This window comes from Electrona antarctica (genome assembly GCF_951216825.1).
Source record: "Electrona antarctica genome assembly, chromosome: 4".
Taxonomy (NCBI): Eukaryota; Metazoa; Chordata; class Actinopteri; order Myctophiformes; family Myctophidae; genus Electrona; species Electrona antarctica.
The window spans coordinates 35,026,653-35,047,666 of record NC_136809.1 but is presented as its reverse complement, the minus strand read 5'-3'; the positions used below and the strand labels follow the sequence as shown (position 1 = coordinate 35,047,666).

Genomic DNA, 21,014 nt, shown 5'->3' with positions numbered 1-21,014 from the left:
GGTTTCAAGAAACAACAAAATACCACTGAAGGAATAGAAAATCAAGGATTATGTACAGATTTTGCTCTATTGTAAGAAGTACATTTTAATCCTCTCCACGTAATGAATAACATGAATAATAAATATGTTAATAATGGTGAATTATTTTTAGAATCGAATTGAGTTTTATTTAGAAATTGTAGGATGTCTAGCCCCAATAATGCATATAATTTATTTATTTAACAAATCTAGATAGAATGAATATTGTGAAGCTAAATTACTATGCCCTTTATTGCCATGCATGGTGTAACCAATTCTTAATCCAAACACCACTGGCAGGTGAATCTGGCATCCTTTGTTAAATTTGTTTTGCCTAAACATCTAGGCACCTGAATTTCCCCATAGGTCTATCTATCTAGAAGTTCCACTCTTCAACAAAAAAATGATTTCATTTACATGTAATATTTCTCATTCAGTAATTAATTCCTACACTCTTATGCTTATTTCAAACTCATTGCAGTTTATTTATTTTGACCTGCCAACAGACCAACACATACAGTAAACTACTTGTTTAAATTCAGATTTTGTTTATCCACTGCTGAACACATTAATCTTGCAAATTATGGATCCAACATATTGTAGATGTAAAACTAAGTAGTAAAATAGTAGTCTTTAAAACTAACAAATTCAACAGGGAGCAGAAGCATGAAGAAAATACTGCATCTAGATCCCAAACTATGGCATAGTTGCACCTATATAAGTCAGTTTATTGTGCACATGTATAAATATGCTGGTGGAGCTGTCTTTTCACTCAGGTCTTAAGATACCACCTCCCATGTGTAGCCCCCAGCCAAGACCCAGCCCGCAACAGCCCTGCCAATCGGGCTCAGCCCTATTGGCACGACAGGTTGAGAGTTGGTCTGGCGAGTGGGAGGCCTGGGTTCAATCCCCGCTTCCGCGCAATTCTACAATCTGGCATAGTCGGCAGGACGTGGAGCGTGCTATCCTCGCGTGATGGACATCGTGTGCGGCGGTCCACGGTGTGAAGTGAGAAGCGTGAGGACGTGCTTCAAAAGACTGGGGGGGTGATTGTAGCCCCCAGCCAAGACCCAGCCCGCAACAGCCCTGCCAATCGGGCTCAGCCCTATTGGCACGACAGGTTGCGCGTTGGTCTGGCGAGTCCCGGGTTCAATCCCCGCTTCCGCGCAATGCTACACATGCATTAATGCTCAACCATAGGCTTCATAGTGAGATGGCAATAATGTGAAACAGTGGGAACAGATAGAGTACATTCTGTAGTTTGCCCCAGGTGCAATTTCCCATAAATGCCCACAGTCCACCGATGTCTTTCTCAAGAACAAATCCCTGCCAGGTGCAGGGGTGCAACTACAGTAACTCAGGTCCGTTTTGACTAAGAATAAACTGTTTAAGTGGCTAACATTACATTATCATCAAAGTCTTAATATTTTTCCATTTTGCCATATCAGTCATTTGGTGGCCAACTTGTAATATCCTGACGGCCCACCAGTAGATTTTGTCTCGCCCCACTCGGTTGTAATTGGATTTCCCTGCCCCCGAAGTTGTGGGGCACCAATCAGGGCCCAGTATTCAAATATGGGGCTGGATTTTTTTTATTCGCCCCTTGGAAATGCAGGTTCTACACAGACATTCCAGACCTATGCAGTGAAATTAGTCTGACCATGCCAGGCTAGAGCCCCAGCCCATAGGTTGGAAATGGCTGCCATATATACCACACTCTCACAAGAGTCTCATATGGGTCATTGGAACGGGTCAGACAGCTCGTTGAAACAAACCTGTGACTAATAAGGAGTTTAAAGGTCAGCTGGGAAGAAACAAGCCTCCGCAGCACACTCGGCATCGCCGTCATCCTCCTCTTCTTCAGGGATGTTCTCAGGCTCCCATGTAAAAACATCCGAAGTGTCTGTGAATGAACCAGATCGGGACCGTTCCATCCCCCATGGACACAAAGCATCGCGTCGACCTAGGGGCAAGTTGCCATTCGACTCTTCGTCACGCTGCGCATTGCCTTCTACAGGTACTTCTTCAGTGGAGAGATGATGTTGCAAGTTCCCTGTGACTGCATCTTTTTCACTATTGGGAGGGTCAATCTTGATTTCTGTTGAGTTTGGTGCAGCCTCAGATTCCTCCCAAGGACAAACATTTGTTTTAGTGCTGTCCTCATTTCCCGGTGATGTGCCATCTTGCATTTTGAGAGTTGTTGGCTCCCCTGTTTCCCACGGACAAACATTTTCTTTAGTGTCGTCCTGATGTTTGAGACTTTTTGTCTCCACTGTTTCCCATGGACAAGCTTCTCCCTGTGTGCCGTGCTGCACTGTGGCATCGTTAGACTCATCCGTCTCCCACGGACAAACACCTGCCTTTTTTATAGTCTCTGGTTCTGCTGTCTCCCAAGGACAAACGTTTGCTTTCGCTGTGTCGTCTTGCATTTTGATTGTATCTGTGCTTGTGGCGGATGTCATTTTCTCTGATTCTTGTTCTCCAGTTTCCCAAGGACAAACACCTGCCTTTTTTATAGTCTCTGGTTCTGCTGTCTCCCAAGGACAAACATTTGCTTTCGCTGTGTCGTCTTGCATTTTGATTGTATCTGTGCTCCTGGAGGCTGACATTTTCTCTGGTTCTGGTTCTCCGGTTTCCCAAGGACAAACACCTGCCTTTTTTATAGTCTCTGGTTCTGCTGTCTCCCAAGGACAAACGTTTGCTTTCGCTGTGTCGTCTTGCATTTTGATTGTATCTGTGCTCCTGGAGGCTGACACTTTCTCTGGTTCTGGTTCTCCGGTTTCCCAAGGACAAACACCTGCCTTTTTTATAGTCTCTGGTTCTGCTGTCTCCCAAGGACAAACGTTTGCTTTCGCTGTGTCGTCTTGCATTTTGATTGTATCTGTGCTCCTGGAGGCTGACACTTTCTCTGGTTCTGGTTCTCCGGTTATCCAAGGACAGACGTCTGCCTTGACGCCACTGTCTTGTTCTTTTGTCGTTTCCAGTCGTATTGACACAATCTGAGGAACCGCAGTTTTGTCAGGCTGCTCAGTGTCCCAAGGACAAATGTTCAGTCTGGGGCTGTCGTTATCCGCTGTAGGTGCGGATAGAGTGTTCCATGGACAAATATCTACCTTTAAGGTAATAGACCCATGTGAAGATGATTCTATGGGTGGCTCTGCCTCTTCCCATGGGCAAACGTCTGTCACGATTTTAGGCGGTTCAGGGAACTCCCATGGGCAACTTTCTGATGACTTGCGTTGAGTTGACACATTAGATTGAACCATCTGTGATCTATTGGTCTCTAAAGGGTTCACATTTTGATATATAGCCTCACTGCCTTCCACCTCCCATGGGCAAACATTAGCATTTGCATTGTCTTGTCTCACTGAAAGCTGTGTTGCTACATGAAATAATGACTGCTTCCTCTGTTGTAGCTCTCTGGATACTGGGATGTTTGAAGTTGCAGGAGTATCCTGTGTGTCCCATGGGCACACGTCAGCACCACCACTGTCCTGGCCTGGCGTTTCCTCTACTTCCCAAGGGCAGATATTAGGTTTGGACTCACTCTGTGGTGCTTCCCATGGACACACATTTGCTTGAGAATTAACAGCACCGTGTGCATATCGACCACTGCCTGTCCTGTGGGTGGAAGGAGTTCTAGAGGTGAAACCTCCAGTTTCCCAAGAACTGTGACTATGATTACTGTTTTGCCTTTGCATGTTGTGTCTTGGGCTTCTATCTGTAGAATCAGTAGATGACATTCTGATTGCATGTTGCTTCTGAAGCAATGGTTTTCCATCAATTGAAGTGATACTTTTTCTCTGTAGGAACCTCCTTTCCACACTTGGATTTCGACTAGGTATGGGGGACTTAGACGACGATATGGAAGCAGTTCTCTCTCTCGTTTCACTCTCGTGGCTCTTTTGAGAAATAGAGTCATCCTTTAATTTCGTACTGCCTCCCTTAGGTATCTCCTTAACCTTTACATCCAGAGATACTTGCTTGAATGCTTTCACTGAGAGCCACTTTTGAGTGCTGGTTCTTAAGGAGAGACCACGCGGACCCTTAGCCATTGCTATTTTTGACATCGGAGAAACTGGTGCACTCATGGAGACTGGAACCTGCAGGGGTTCGCTTTCTACAGGCTTTGGTGGTGGCGGCGGTGGGGCATATTCCCAGGGACATATCAGTTTGGCTGCACTTGGCTGCAAGTCTACAGCGGCCTCATCCCAAGGGCAAACATCACCCTTGTCAATTGACTGTGATGCCTTGATGGCACCTATCGTCTGGTCTTTGATGTTGGCCTCTGGACTGGCCTTTGTCACCAATGAGCCTGCTCTGTCAACCTTAGGTATATCAACCTTAGGGGGGGGTATATCAACCTTAGGGGGGGGTATATCCACCAATGAGGGGGTAGATTTCAGACTCAAGGACTTCTGAAGTTTGTACTGATCAGGATGCAAGAGATTGTTATCAATGGTCAGATTTTGTGCACTGAGAGACTTGGAGACCCCCGGTGGGATGTCCAAGGAGTCTGTCATCGATCGTTGAGAATTTCTTTTGGTGATTGCGTTCAACATAGAGTCACGCAAAGAAGGGTTTCTCTCCACAACATGGTCATGGTCACTTTGGGATATATGCACCGGTGAGCTAGATTCCCTGTAATTGATACTAAGGGTTGAACCCCTCCTAGAAGAATCAGTATATTGAACAAAGCTAGAATCCCTGTAATTGATACTAAGGGTTGAACCCCTCCTAGAAGAATCAGTATGAATGGTTGAACCCCTCCTAGCAGATTCAGTATAATGAACACTTCTCCTCATTTTATCTTCACGACTGCTACTGCATTGTCGGCTCAGGGGCGAAGCTATGCTTTTAATTATGGACAGGCATCGAGAGGCTTGCTTCTTCAGCAGGTGAGGGTTGTTAGACATCATCTTCTTGGTCTTGTTGACCTCGAGCTGGGAATATAGTTGCCTCAGCTCTTCCTGGTGAAGTTGAAGAGGGGATAAAATGTATGGAGGCATTGGGGAAAGGGTATAAGTAAAGGTGAGCATATAGGACATGAGAAAGGGATATGGGGTGGAGAAAACAAATTGGTCATAATATGTATTTGTATAAGGACAAATGAATGAAAATGCATGCGTGTTCAATCATGTTTTATATGCTGAAAATTTGAGTTAATATAAAGTCATTATTTAGTACGTGCTTTGGTGATGTATAGCTAAAATTGTGGGATGTTTATTTAGTTTTACCAGTGTTTCTTTTTTATTTCAGAACTTCCTTTGGTTATTTATGCTGCATGCAAATTGATGGCATAGCTCATGGGGGGAGGGTTGGAGATTTTACCCGAATATCATCTGGGTCCAAACTGGGGTCACTATAAGCAGAGCAGAAGCTGTTGTTGAATCCGGAGCGGCGCAGGTCCACTTCATCTTCATACACCTCTGCTGCTATCTCCTCTCTCTTTGGCTTGGTCACATGAAGAAACTGCAGTATACAGACACAAATATAACATTATGTAATCAGTGGGTGCCCCTCACTTCACACAAGTGTGATTTTTTTTTAAAGGCGCCCCTCAAAAAAACATGTGCCATTACCTATTCATAATTTCTGGTATCTACACATTTCACCTGACATGTGCACAATGCTCTTACACTTACTCAATACTTCAATACAACATAGTCAATACACTTTCATGTCAGGAAGATAGATTCAAAATCTCGAAATACCTTGGGAACGAAGAGAAGGGCAAGGGTCACAGTAATGGTGACATGTGTGTGTGTAAAAAACAGCAACAGCGTCCAGTCAGGGTGAAGAGAAGGTAAGAAAAACCTGAAAGAGACAGAACAAACTTTACTTTACCTTACTGCCAGCAATGTTCCAAAGCATAAGGTCGTTTTTGAGGGGCACTACCCCCTCCAACACCTGGCGTTGTGTGTTCCCCCGGCTTTGTGTGTGTTCCCCCCTCCCCGTGACGTCATTTGGCAGCCTAATCTATGGACTTCTTTACTATAACGTTGTGGGTGCCCCCCAAAGGCGCCCCTCACTTCACACTTCACACTTCTTTGAGGGGAGCTAGAAGATTACGTCATATGGCAGCCAAGTCTATGGGATCTTTAATGTTTGTTTAGGGCACTTACAGTATGACATAAATCATTTGCCAGGCAAGTCTATGGACTTTGAGGATATTACAATGTTTGATAGAGCACTTTAGAGTCAGCCAGGTCTATGGACTGTAATGTTTGTTTAGAGCACCGTATGACGTAAATTGTTTGTCAGCCAAGTCTATGGACTTTTGTTTAGGGCCCTGACATAAGACATCATGTGGCCGATATAAATACAGTGGGCATCACTCACTTCACACACAAGTGTGATTTTTGAGGGGCACTACCCCCTCCATACAGCTTTTGTCCCCACATGTCTCAATTATTTGCCATTTACAATGAAATGAGAAATTGGGTCAAATGTCCACCAAATATGACTTAAATCTTGTCCCCACACGTCTCATATTTGCCATTGACATATCTGCCCATCCAACCAATAAGTCTGAGCCATAGTGTTGGGGGCTTTGTCAGAGTACCCATTGTACCTGTCTGTCTGTCTGTCTGTCTGTCTGTCTGTCTGTCTGTCTGTCTGTCTGTCTGTCTGTCTGTCTGTCTGTCTGTCTGTCTGTCTGTCTGTCTGTCTCTCAATTTATGCCCATATGGAGATCTATGTATCTGTCAGTCCTTTTATGCCCACATATGGGCATTTCGTTTGGGGTCGGTGGTTCTGGGCACTAGATATACAAACTTCTGTACAGCAGGCGCCGTTGAAGTCGTCAGTCCCATATGCACATGACCATCCTGGTCTGGTGTGCACTGTGCAATCAATCAATCAGAACAGAGATAAAGGTACTTGCTGAATGTATGACCCTGTACTTGTTTACAAATAAGTGTAATGTAGGTTTGTGAAAGCGTCTTCTTTCCCCCTTTTCCCTTCAGAGCTGCCCAAATGTTCGTCTTTTTTGTTTTTTCTTTGCTCCAAAGAAAAATAAAATGTTGTAACTTTGGTCACCATTGAGAACATGGGAAATATATCTTTATATATATATATATGATTGTAATGCCTTGATCTCATGATGTAGTTGTTCATTATGCTTGTACACGATGACCAAAATAAAAACATAATTAAAAAAAAAAAGAACAGAGATAAAGGTAGTGCTGGCCGGCTGCTTACCGGAGAAGGTGAAACATGGAGGAGAGCAGCAGCTCATTGTGGACGGCATAGCTCATGTACCGAGGCTCGTGGAAGGCTGAAGGGACTGGCTTGACAGCATTGCACAGGGAGCTGCCCCAGCACAGCAACAATAACTCAGCTGTGGCATAAAAAGGACACACACACCATTCATCTCATCAATGGTATGGAAAAGATCGCGAGGACTCAGAGTACAAGAAAATACATAAAATCATGGGAGAAAATATGATAGCATGTTAAGTGGGCATTGCACAATACCTGTACATTATTTTTCAGTGCCTGCATGAGCATGGTTCCATTTTTTTAGGTTCAGCATTAGAGTTCATTTCTCTACTTGACACTTTACAGTATTCTAAATTACCTCCTGAATGATGAGTTAAATGTTATTTGTTTTTTTTGTGATTAGTATTTTATTGGATTTCTTTTTCAGACACAAACACCCACAATACCAGTAACAACAATACAGAACAAACAACGAAGAAAAATAAAATTAAAAAAAGGGTTTGACACTAATTGACAGTCACAGTAAAAAAAACAAAAAAAAACACAACTAGTTAAATGTTATTTGTAACAAGCACTTGGAATTGTACGAGTGAATGTAATGCCTCAGCATTATACATTCAGTTTGACTCTGTTAGATATATATTGTGAAAATCACACAAAAAAACACGCTCAACAACGACTCACGTTACGAGATGTTGTAGATTGTCTATTTTCAAAAAGTATACTGTATTAAAAATTGTCACTTCACTGTCATCTGGGGACCCCCCAAAATCGTGGGAGGAAATCGGTTATCCCAGAGGAAGTCCAAGTGAACACTGGACAAACTCCACACAAAAACTGTCAGATTTTAGACCTGAGGACGATTTTGAAAAGGCCTTTTAAAACATAGGCTATAGCTAGCAGTTTTATAAGACACCCTAAACCAAGGGTAGGCAACTACATTTCTCCTCGGGCCAATCTCTCCATGACTTTATATGGAGTATCAGTATATTATAATAAGTAGGCTATAATAAAACTTATTTAGGTGGGGATAGTTTCTCTATTTGGATAAAAAATTAAAAAAAACAAAAAAATAAATAACTACCGGTAATCATATTCTCCAAATTATCTCATGGGCCAGCTATTATTTCTGGAGGGGTCCGTTTTGGCCTGCCGGCCACCTGTTGCCTACCCTTGCCATAAACCCTGAGGTCTTTCTGAGAAAATTCACAGGAAAAAGTACAGGAAAAGTACAGAAAAAGACTACACAAGGAGAAGCCGGCTTCAGAGATAAACTAGATAAAGTGCCACCAGGCCAGGTCAGGTTGTGGCCTCCTGGTGGCATAATAATAGGACAATGTGAAAAGGGTGCCATTTCTTCTTACGCCTTGGATAGCAATTGGATGATTTGAGGCATTTTGTTCCAAAAATGTGTTTTGCAAAAATCTACCTGTTTGTGGCGCTATAACAGGTCAATGTGAAAAGGGTGGGATATATTCCTCAGTTTAGTAGGAAAGTCTGTGAAAGATTTCACGTAAATTGCACACTGCGTTAATGAGTTGAGGCTTTTTGTTCAAAACGGGCCAATCCTGCAAACTTTGAAAGCCAATATTAGCCAATTAGGATGGAATATGAAATATCGGACAGATCCGTCTTGAACACATGATGTGTAACGATTTGCGGGATTTTTGGACAGAATCCAAGTGTGGAAAGGAGGTACCTACAGAGAAAAAGTATCACTTCAATTGATGGGAAACCATTACTCTAGAAGTAATTGTTGCAACATGCAATCAGAATTGATTCTACAGATAGAAGCCCGAGACACAACATGCCATCAAGGCTAAACAGTAATCATAGTCACAGTTCTTGGGGAACTGGAGGTATCACCTCTAGAACTCCTTCCACCCACAGGACAGGCAGTGGTCGATATGCACACGGTGCTGGTAATTCGTTGGCATCCAGGGAGTGTGTGTGCAAAATTTGGCATCGACCGGGTTAAGGGGCAAGTAATGTGGTCTTGGCAGCTGGTCTAAATGGGTTAAACCAGGGCTGTGATGCAACAGTGCTAACCCACTGTCTGTGTCACCCATTACAGTAGGTCTTACACATGTTGATAATCTAAATCAAGGGTCTTCAACAGGTGGTCCTGGACCCCTACTAGGGGGTCCTCAGAGTTACTTTGGGGGGGACACCAAATCTTTACTATTAACCACTTTTCTGAGGGGAACATTAGCTAAAAATAGCAGAACTACTAAGCTCACCACGTCTCGCTGCGAGAAAAAAGATGTTTGGTGTAGTAGTACTAAGGCAGGGGTTCTCAACGTTTTGGGCTGGGGGACCCCCGGTAAATTCTCGCGACCCCCAGCCAGCCCCCCTCCCCACCCCAATACAAACTGACCGCTACAATAACCTTAATAATAAAGAAAATACATCATAAAAAAATACTGAAACCAGATATAATCATTAAGGATTATGCATGTACTATGTGCAAGCATGCATGTAAACTCTTCATTTCCATTTTCCAGTTGCAATGGTCTAAATTCATCACAACACAAAGTCTCAGCTTAGTTTCCTAAGAGTTAATTCATGTAGCCACTCACCCACGGCCATCATGTCGTCCCAACGGTCCACGTAACAGGAGAGGAAACCCAGGCCGTCCGACGTGGTGGTGGTCACAAACACTGGGATGTTTCGCTCCCGGTTCTGCATAACACACACTGTCCACGCACACAGGAACCAGATGACCGTCACCAGCATCACTCCCAGCATCCTGAGCAGATGTATGCTGGACAGGTACGGCGCCCTTTGAGCTGTGCGCGAGAGGAACACCCTCAGCACCCTGAGGAGACACGCAAATCTATCAGCTTTTGATCAACATGCAGGCACAGACAGACAGACAGACAGACAGACAGACAGACAGACAGACAGACAGACAGACAGACAGACAGACAGACAGACAGACAGACAGACAGACAGACAGACAGACAGACTATTGATCTCGCAGGGGGAAATCAGTCACCAAGAGGCAGCACAGCATTTAGGTGGTCTTTACAAGAGAACGGTGTTCATAGGAAACGGCAAAATAAAGTATCGTTTGCTGGGGTCCCTTTAAACGAGAACGGCGTTTTCAGGAGGTGAAAACGCAACAAAGTGAAACCACCTCCCAGAGTGGAAATCTTTGAGAACGCCGTTTCCTCCCGTCTCCATGTAAACAGGCAAAACGGCGAATCCGCAAAACGTATGACATCACGGCTCACGTTGGCTCACAACGCATATGTTTATTATGGAGTTCCTACAATGAACAAGCCTCCCTCCTAAGCGCCGCTCATCAGCGATGGTGAATGTAAAACCATGATGTAAATGAAATGCCTTGTGATAGGTGGCAGCAGCGTATGTAGCCTAATGTACTATAAAATATATAACCATCCCGTAGCGCGCTCTGCCTGCATGCTCTGGGCTGCCTGACAGCCTGTGTGTCACTCGATGCGTTATAGAAAGCAGGCCACAACCCCGTTGTGGTGTGGAAGCGTCATTCAAAACCCTGATAGGGTTGCGTGAAGGGGAGGGCAACCTGGTTCTTCTTCTTGTACGTGGGTGACTGGTCTATCTGGCAGCCCGTTACCGCCACCTAGCGACATTATAGCGTTTTCATAAAGTGTGCGTTCTTGTGTAAAGGGTCAATAAAAAATGAGAACGCAACGGGATTTTGCCGTTTTATCTGGAGACGGACGCCGTCTAAAAGAGGCCTCAGAGTTACAGGAACAGAGTAACAAAAGTAGGCCTACTGTCTATCGGTTACAGCAGTACAAAGGGAAGAAATATCATCAATGATGAACAGCACCGACCATGTAACTGCAATGTCCCTGTTTGTTCCCAGGTGGTTTTTAGTTTTGACGAATATCAATATAATATATACAATCAGCTTTTAGCAGCAAGGTTTGATAAAAATTGACAGAGGGAAAAAAATAAATAATAATTGGATGAATATTAAAAGTAAATATTAGTATAAATAAATATTAATATGACATTAATATGACAAACTTAATTAACTGACCGGTACAATTTCAGCGTCACTGTTCCATAGACAATGGAGAAGCCCAACATTCGCATCCAGCGAAGGAGGATACACCGGAAAGTACTGGGTTTGAAGTATAAAATGAACACCTTGGAAGGGAAAGAGAGACATGAGTCAAACAAGGAAATAATCAATACATTTATGTACCCTTGCAATGAACAGGACAGCCTACAGATCAGTCCCTCCATGTTTTATGAGAATCTTCTTATCTGTTTTCAAATGATTGTCTACAAAACAAACACAAAAATATGTGGCGGTTCTTGTATCCTTGTATTTGTTTTACTAAGGATAAGGTTAGAAATAAGTTCAGGGTTAGACTAATTACATTGCTGTGGGCATGCAGCGTAGCAAGCAGCAAAGAGCATAGATTACAATACACTGCCACATGTTGCTGGGTTTGTTGAATTAATTGATTCATCTATTGAGGAACCACTTTATAATGTTCAAATGAAAAAGGATATATAGATATACAGTGTAATTTTTTAATGACAGTATCTATCCAAAAGGAGATGTCCACGTGATTGTGTGTAGATCAAGGGACCTGAAAACTAGAAAGGTCAGTATAGTAACCCCAGTGAAATGAGATGAGATCTAGAACCCCACATCGTCATAATGCAACACATTGTGAGTTTGTAGATCGCTTCTGCAAGTTTTGCAATTATTTGACTTTTTTTTAATAGTTTTGCCTACAATGACATGCCCAAAAATAGGGTTAATGTGGTTAAAATTAGTTAGCTAGGCCTACTAGCCAGCTGGGAAGAAGAGAGCAGTGATGAGGCACCAGGCTCATGCCCATGCCTGGCTGCAATAAATCATCCCAGTGTTTAGAATTGATAATAAGATGCGTGGCTAGAAGAGGGAGGCGAACAGAGCGAGAGCGTTAACATGTAAATGCATCAAATCCATCGAACGGAATGCCGTGCTCCATTAGATCAATATGATTGATGACCTCCAAGGCCCCTGCACACCATAAGCACCAGTATCAGCAGACCTGGGCAACCTCAATCAATGCTTTTAGATAGATGGATGAAAATTGATGGCCGACTTTCGCAAGCGGTTCTGCGATTGGTATAATGAATCTGCGGATTGATTCTCACATTTAACCAATGACATGTTATGAAAGGAATGGCTTGTCCTACCCGGCAGCAGGCACCACCCCCATCACCACATAAATACCTTCTTTAAGCTCATTCGTACTTTGGCGCATGATGGTGTCGCGCGTCGAAAATAGCCGACCTACAAGCTCCCACCATGAGCTTGTAGGTTGACTACTTTTCGGTGCGCAACACCGTCCTGCGACAGAGCATAGATTTGGCTTTACACACCACCACACAAACCCTCCCCAACCACTCCCAGTTCTCTCTAAACCATCCATTATGATATAATAATCCCTGGCACTGTGCAGTGATCTGAAAAGAGCTCTAATCTCATACCCTCACTCACTCACTTAAGCCTGATTTATACTTTATTGTACGACAGTTTCCTTGCACCGAAAATAGTCTACGTGCCCAACAGGGAGCTTGTAGATCTGCTATTTTCGGAGTATAAATAAAGCATTACTCACTTACTCACCGGGAAGTAGAGCAGCAGAGAGCCAAAAAGGATCGTCTCCAACAGCAGCAGACCTGAAGCCCGTATCCTCTTTGGAAAACAAGGTGGAGTAGTTGGTTGGAAGGGGGGTTGGGGGGTAATTGAGGTTAGAGATTGTGGAATAAAACCCAGTTAGACAGACAGAGGGAGTGAGTGAGTGAGTGGAACAGACAACAGAGAGGAGAGAGAATGGATATTGACGTTAGAATCATCATTGCAATTATGTGACTTATGTTACTTATTCATTATCAGCATACCGTAATTGCTTTCGCACCACTAGTTCTCAACGTGGGTCCCGGGACCCCCATGTCCCTGTTCCAGAGATTTAAACATTTTATCAAATGGAGATCCATGGCCTAATTATGATCAAACTAGTGGGTTTGGAAATCAAAAGGTTGTTATTCACTGGATTACACAGCCGTTGCCTCGGCAATACTACTGAATTATATGATGGCAATTTAAGAGAGATCACAGACAGTGCTATATTTGAGCAATTTCACAGTGGTTGGTATAATCTAAGTATTGCACCATAGTCTAGCATTCAAGGTTAAAGGTTCAAGTTTATTTAGTGTCCTCGAAGGGCAAATTGGGTTGCAGCGGCATAGACAGACATCAGTACATCAAACAATACAATAAAAATGTAATAAAAATAAAAACATACTACAGTACACAGAGACTGATACTGTCAAAGAATGCTGTGATGTAATAAATGCTCTACCATGTAATAATGATGATAGAATAATAATAGATTCAGGTTCGGTTACTAAGGTGTTTAAAGCTATGCAGACTAACAAAGCAACAGGACCGGATGGAATGTGTGCCTTCATCCTGAAAACATGTGTGGAGGAACTAACTCCTGCAGTGCCGTCGCTACCTATACGTGCAATACGCACTGCGAGTAGGGCAACACGCCAAGGGGGGCAACAAAATGTGCCAAGCCGACCCTCAAAATAACAAATTTCAACGAGCGGCCGTGTGTGCATCCTCACAAACAGCGAAAATAGCCGATCTGGATGAGGAATAGCAGCGCTCTCGTCGGGAGGGGGGCAGCACAAATATACGAGTAGGGCAACCAGTAGGTCAGCTACGTCCCTGAACTCCTGCATGGCATTGTCTTTTTCAGGTATCGATCAACACCCATACAGTGACAGAATTCTGGGGAAATAATCGATTATAGTTCCAGTCCCCAAAAAGCCCTGTCCTCAAGAGAATAATGACTATAGGCCAGTAGCATTAACCTCCAACGTGGTTAAATCCCTGGAGAGAATCCTAACTGAGGAGCTCCGAAAAGAAACAGAGTGATCACTAGGATCCACATCAATTTGCCTATGCATAGGATTTCCATTGGCCATTACAATAAGGATGAATGAATAATGATTTTTACAACTTGCAGCATTTAAAGCACGCAAGTTGCAAGGACTTTTGAATGTTCTGCAATGCATTTCTAAACCAAGATGATCGCTCTAAAAATTTGAAATAACTATGTTATTGATTGTAGCTGAAAACTGTTTGAGTGTAAAACAAAGTATAATTTCAGTGAGGAGTGACCATCACACTAAAATGACTGAACAGATAAGATTTCTGATGATGCATTGGTTTGGCATATAGAATCAAATAGTCTGCTGCATTATGAGAAATGTGTCACGGTGGGACTCAGAAGTAGGACCCAAAATGCAGAACAGACTGGTCAAAGGCAGGAGGTCAAATGCAGAGGTATTTATTCACCCAAAACTCAGGATAACATAGAATACACACAGGACTGGGAACACTACTTCCACTACTAGTTCCATAACAACTATCTATACTCAAGCAGGGCCAGGGAACATAAAGGAACTGAGGGTTTAGACCATAGAGTATATAAAAGGATAGAGACTGAACTGGCGCGAAGCTCCGCCCCCCCAGCTATTCATGTCAGTGGAAGTTGCTCAGTGGCGTTTTGAAGCACCCGGAAGACTGCCGGAAGTACCGTCTCAGAACGTCTACTTCCGCATTTCACCACCAAATTTTGGTGGTCAAATGCGGAAGTGCAACCGAGCGCTCAATGTTAAAGCCCAGCTGCACGGGGTTTCCCGGACATGAATCCACGGGTCCGCCTGTAGTCCCTCCTCCTACCACTAGGGCCCAGAGCTTCAACGTTGAATAGCCTCACTGGCCCCTTGGTTTAGACACAGGGATCACAATACACAGGTGAACAGAACAAACAATCAAGACTGGGATTGGCTGGGAGACAGGACACAGGTGGAGAAAACTAGTAATCACAGGGAGGTGAGACAAGACAGGCAAACACCACTAGGCAGAACAGGAAACACTAGGGCATCACTACATAATAAAAGTACACAGATTATAGTTCATGACAGATTGACAGTGCAGTTTGTGACAGTACCTCCCCCCAAGGGATGGGTTCCAAACATCCCCAAAAAAGTTGTCGGAACACCAAGCAGGGTGGGTGGAAGGGGGTTGGAAAGGAGGGAAACAGGGGCACAAAACTAACATAGGACTGGCTGGACAAAAAGAGATAAATAAACAGATCTACAAGCTCTAAACAAGTAGTAACAAAACACTGGACTGGCTTTTGGCAGGGCAAAACAAGGAGTCACACAGAAAGAAAGGCAGGTGGGAACACGCAGACAAGCACACAGACAAACAGACAGGCACAAACTGAGACAAACCAAGAGACAGGCAAATAAACTGACAAACGGACAGACAGGCAGACAAACATGCAGTCTGACAGGTGGGTAAACAGATTAGGGGGACTAAAACACTGGGGAGCAGACAAACGCACAAGCATACTGGCAGACAGACACGCAGACACACAAACCAGGAGACTGGTGGACAGACAGACTGGGAGAGTAGTCAACGGGATGGTTGGTGGACCAACCGAGGGACAAGGAGTTCCAGAGCCGTGCAGAGGGGGCTGTGGAGAGGCAACAGTCTGTGGAAAATGAGGGCCAGAGACCTGGGGAACAAAGGGCCTGGCGGATGGAAAAAACAGTCTGCTGGGAAACAGGAGGAGGAGGGGGGCTTGGTTCAGACCGATGGTCATGGACGGAGACAGATATCTGGCATGTGATAGGTGGCAATTCAGAATGTTCTGGAAGGGTGTCAGCAAAGAAAGCTAACCGGGCCTCAGGCAAGCTGTCGGCTGAGGAGGGCGCAGGTAGCAGCAGAGGAGCCTCTGTAGCGTTGGACGGAAGCACAGTCTCAGTAGTGCTGAGCTGCGGCGGCGGAGGCTCTGTGGTGCTGAGCTGCAGCATCTGGGGTGTACTGCACCCCTTGCAACCAGTATGCTCCCATCCTGCCCCTGAGAAGACCCAGCCCATGATGGACCTGCTCAGCTATTTCCAGAGCAGGGTCAAGATCCCTGTCTATTCGGACCCATATTCTGAAGACGACCCATATCTAGGCACCAGCTTGGCTCTTGGAGGTCCTCGTGGGGCTGGTGCTCAAAACATTGCTTTGGGTCGTGTTGCAATTGTTCTCCCAGTGTCCCTCCGAAGCCTCGTAAGAGGTCTGGTCGCCGCCGCTTAGACAGTATTTGGTTTAGACTACTCATTGGTTAGACCAGTCATTAGTCCTACAACTACAATCTATCTCAAACCCTAACCTCCCACAGGGCAGCACACCTAAACCTAACCTTAACCCATGTCTAACCAATGACTAGTCTAGACTAGTAAACGAAGTACTGCACCCCAAACAATCAACACTGGGATTGGCTGGGAGACTAACAGGACACAGGTGGAGAAAACTAGTAATCACAGGGAGGTGAGACGGGTGACACCACTAGGGTGACAGGAAAACACCACTAGGCAGAACAGGAACCACTAGGGCTGCGGGCATCACTACATAATAAAAGTACACAGTACACAGATTATAGTTCATGACAGATTGACAGTACAGTTCGTGACAGTATGTCCATTTGGTGTACAGTATGTGGCCCATGGTGACATCGGCCAATTCTGGATTAAAAGCGTCTAATATTAGTTATGCCCCAAAATCTATAAATCTCACACACTAGCAGCCGGCGGTTCCACGTGCCGCACCTGCCCCTCAAAATGTCTGTGCACACCACTGGGGACAACAATATGAGAATGTGTACAGTCTCACTACATTTTGGCAGTATTATACATGACTATTACTTTTTATTGAAAATATTGAAACTACTGTTGGTTGCTGCATGGCTTGTTGATCTCTCTCTCTCTCTCTCTCTCTCTCTCTCTCTCTCTCTCTCTCTCTCTCTCTCTCATATAATATACTAGAATTTCGCGGGCCTTCGGCCCGCTCATCCCAGAGTTGCGTTGCCCCGCGTTGCGATACAGAAGTCCACAGTGACACGCGTTGTATGCAGCTGTTTTGTGTTGTAGCGCGTGCGCTCGTGTGCGTGTAGTGTTGGTGTTGTTGTTCTTATCTTATCCATATATGCGCCTTGGTTCGTCCCGTTTGTTCCACGGCAGGTGTCGACGCAGTCGTTCGCGCAATGTTCGTGTTTGCATGATTTTAACTGTGTATGTAATCGCGGCGCTCTCCATCCAAGTTAGAATCAGTGTGCGGTGTGTTGTTGTTGTTCTTCTTCTACTTTTGTTTTCCGGCAGGCTGTTCAATGTGTGTGTGTGTGCGTGTGTGTTGACATGTAGTAACGGATGGGTATTATTATTATTTGTTGTATTTTCACATCAAAGAAAGTTAATGTAAATGAAAATAAGCAGACATGAAACAGCTTTTTACTGTTTTTGTTTACTTACAATAAATTACTGTTTTTGGAGAGCAAAAGATGTTGAGAATGGAGCAGAACATACTGTAGTATATTTTTTGGGGGACCTTGACTGCATTATAGTAGGGCTCCAATCTTTTGGATTGCGGATTGCAGTGACCCCACATTGTTTGTTCGGGAACAATATTTGTAGTTACAATGAGGGCGACATGAGGCGAAGGGAGAGAAACACTTCGCCTCTCTCCAGTCCGTGCGTATGGTGCTGGTACGGATCGCATCGCTGACTGACATAAACACACGGTTACAATTCATAGGCACTTCAATAAGAAAACTCAACTAATAACGCTTGTGTGTGTTAATCTGCCCGATGCTGACGTTAGTATATAATGTTTAGATTGTTTTCCTGGCTGAATAACAACGGATCGCATCGCTGACTGACATAAACACTCCAATGCAGAGGCACCCCGCACGCACGCACACACACACAGTCACACACACAGAGAGAATCCATGCGCCTCGGTGCGTCGCAGTTGTCATGTTTCCATTAATTAAACGGGTCGCGCAATTGTCGTGTTTACATTAATGAAACTGGTGGTGCAATTGTCGTGTTTGCATGAATTAAACGGTGTATGTATGTAATCGCGCCGCTGTCCATCCAAGTCCGAATGTGTGTGTGTGTGTGTGTGGGACTGTGTGTGTTGTGGAAGACGGGGAACAATGTTGCCAGGGTCGTGAATTGTAAGCGAGTTGTAGTGTGTGTAAGTAGCGTGGTGAAAGGCTTTGTTTCTGGGTCTGTTTGCTTGTTTCTGGGCCTGTTTTCATAGACCTGGCAACAGTGGCCCGTGTGTGTGTGAGTAGTGTTGTGTTCGTGTTGTTCTTCTAATGTGTGTGTGTGTGTAGCATGTAACTTCCGGTGTTGCAATCGGACGTAACAGAAAAACTCTTGTGGGTGACGTGGTTGGCTTTGAGCAAATGGGAGAGGGGATGTAGTGTTGCCAGGTCCGCGTATTGTAAGCGAGTGGTAGTGTGTGTAAGTAGCGTGTTGAATGGCATTATTTCTGGGCTTGTTTTCATAGACGTGGCAACAAATTAGGCGGGGGTGTCGGTGCTTGTGGCGTGTTTGTGTTTATTATTGATATTGATATTGTTTGTGAGTCTGGACGGGAGCCGGCTTTAGTGGTAGTGCAATGACAATTTTTACGCGGGTGGTGTTGAGTGTGGGCGTGCGGCGCGACATGAGGAGATAGCCGTGGATCGACGCGGAGGGTAAGTCTGTGACGTGTTAGTGTGTTGTTGCAGTGTGTGTTGCTCCTGCTTCGGCTTCGGCACCCAGCGTGTCAGTGGCGTAGTAGCTGGTGACTTTGGGTATTGGGTTGCGTACATGTTTTCAATTGTATAATAGATGAATAGCCAAATACACCTCACTCACCTTACTTTGCCGATGTTGATAGGCCGCCAGCATGCTGAGGAATACCAGGATCATGACGAAGCACTGGATGACCATCATCCAGACCCTGAGGAACCTGTTCTGTTGTGCCATGCACGGCGACCCGTCCTCGCAGCTCTTACATCCGGGCCAGCAGGGGAGGCAGACAGGCATGAGTGGGTAACAGATGTTGCTGCCACCCGTACCATTGGCACCGTTCCTAAAACCTGACACATATAATACATGGAAATGCATTGTTGATGTTCATGTACTAGTGTAACTATATGCTGTAGGTGTCATTAATGGTTATGTGGGAGGACTGTAAAATCCTTAAATGTGCACAAGAGAATGTAGATTGACACGATAATGGACATTTTAAGGACCTGCTGTATATTTATTTTTAACAGGCATAATGAAAGATGATAGTGTGTTTTGCTTTTAAACTTTACATTTTTAAATGTCTGCAAACATTACCAATTAAAAGTACTAACTATAACACACAAGTCTAAATGCCATGAAGGCTGTGCATATACACATACAGGCATACAGGGAACATACATTCAAATTGCCTTTTAGATATATTGTGTGGACCTAATGGAGGCATTAGAGGAAATACCACAGGGTCACCAAAATCAGTAGGTTTCATCCGCTGTGAAATTAAACATAAAATAGTATAGTGTATAGACAGTATAGTGAGTATAGGTTTCAAGACACTGTGGCTTGCTTTGGAAGTGTTTGATGGATGGACAGACGGACAGTTGCCATCCTTATATCCCGCCCCACCATTAGTGGGGATAAAAAATATTTAGCTGTTGAATAAAGTTTAATCTAATGATAATCTTCTATCGTGAGCAGTCAACACGGCTATTGTTTTCGTTATTCCAATTCCCTTTGAACATTAAACTATACAAATCACTGCCAACCCTAATAGTCTGTGGGTCTGTGGGTGTATATAACAATATGCCTATAGCAGATCTACAAGCTCATAGCTCAACGCGATTCCTGTTATGAACGATTCAAAATCGATTCATAATTTCCAAAAATCTTTTTTTTGTTTTTTTGTTACAGTTACAGTTACAGTTACAGGAGTTTTCACTACATGGTGTTTGTGATATGAAATGTAAGCTTACGCTAATCACAGTAAACATCATATCTTCAGTCATTTTCAAGTTACTGTAGTCACTTCAGTTCAAGACTGGAGTAGATTGTGATGAAATCCTATGTATTGAATCGAGAATCATTTTGAATAGAGAATCGTTTTGAATCTGGGAAAAAAAAATGCTTTTGAATTCGATTCAAATTCGATTTTGAATCAAATCGTGACCCCAATAATCGAAATCGAATCGAATCGTGGGACACCCAAAGAATCACAGCCCTAGTCATTATACTGCAACGACAAAGAACACAAACCTTTGCCAACTTCCCAGTTGCACAAACACAGCAAATTGTGGAGGAATCAAACCAAGTATCCACAGTGGTGAGCTACTACTTATATGTATTTGTTACCTCCTGATTGGGCCTTAAAGCAACAATAAAAGATGACCAGATTATCCAGATAAGAACAACCAAGGCTGAATTCTGGTCTCTCTGTTATAGAACGCGATTGCTCCTCTGTGCTGTGGGGTGGTTTGTATATATTGTTTTATCCCACGACCAGCTTAGGTGCAGGCATCTATTAAGGATGCCTCCCAAGTGTCTCCCTAGGGAGGTCCTTATTGCACGTCCCACTAGTAGGAGACTCCTGGGCAGACCAACGACCAGATGGGAGGAATACATCGCCACACTGGCCTTGGAACGCCTCGGGATCCCCCAGGAGAAAGTTGCTAATGTTGCTGTGGAGAGGGAAGAGCTCTCTGCTGGAACTGTTGCCCCCATGACCCGATTCCAGATAAGCGATTGAAGATGGACTACTCTCCCTCAACCAACCTGGGGAGAGCGCCGAACTGAGCTCATGCTTCCTAAAATGCACCATTTGCAATGCATGAGGAGTGAGC

General features: G+C 44.2%; 1 protein-coding gene across 1 annotated transcript in view; it reads right to left on the bottom strand.

Moving 5' to 3' along the window:
• Positions 1-4,383: 4,383 nt before the first annotated feature.
• gpr179 (G protein-coupled receptor 179) overlaps positions 4,384-21,014 on the bottom strand; it is a gene marked incomplete at both ends in the record, with an annotated part of 26,309 nt that continues 9,678 nt past the window's right edge. The window contains 9 exons of the mRNA XM_079498392.1: positions 4,384-4,448; positions 4,844-4,988; positions 5,350-5,490; positions 5,733-5,835; positions 7,222-7,360; positions 9,822-10,060; positions 11,276-11,385; positions 12,869-12,937; positions 19,024-19,247. Coding sequence (XP_079354518.1) covers positions 4,384-4,448; positions 4,844-4,988; positions 5,350-5,490; positions 5,733-5,835; positions 7,222-7,360; positions 9,822-10,060; positions 11,276-11,385; positions 12,869-12,937; positions 19,024-19,247 — 1,235 coding nt within the window. The remainder of the gene's footprint in view (positions 4,449-4,843; positions 4,989-5,349; positions 5,491-5,732; positions 5,836-7,221; positions 7,361-9,821; positions 10,061-11,275; positions 11,386-12,868; positions 12,938-19,023; positions 19,248-21,014) is intronic.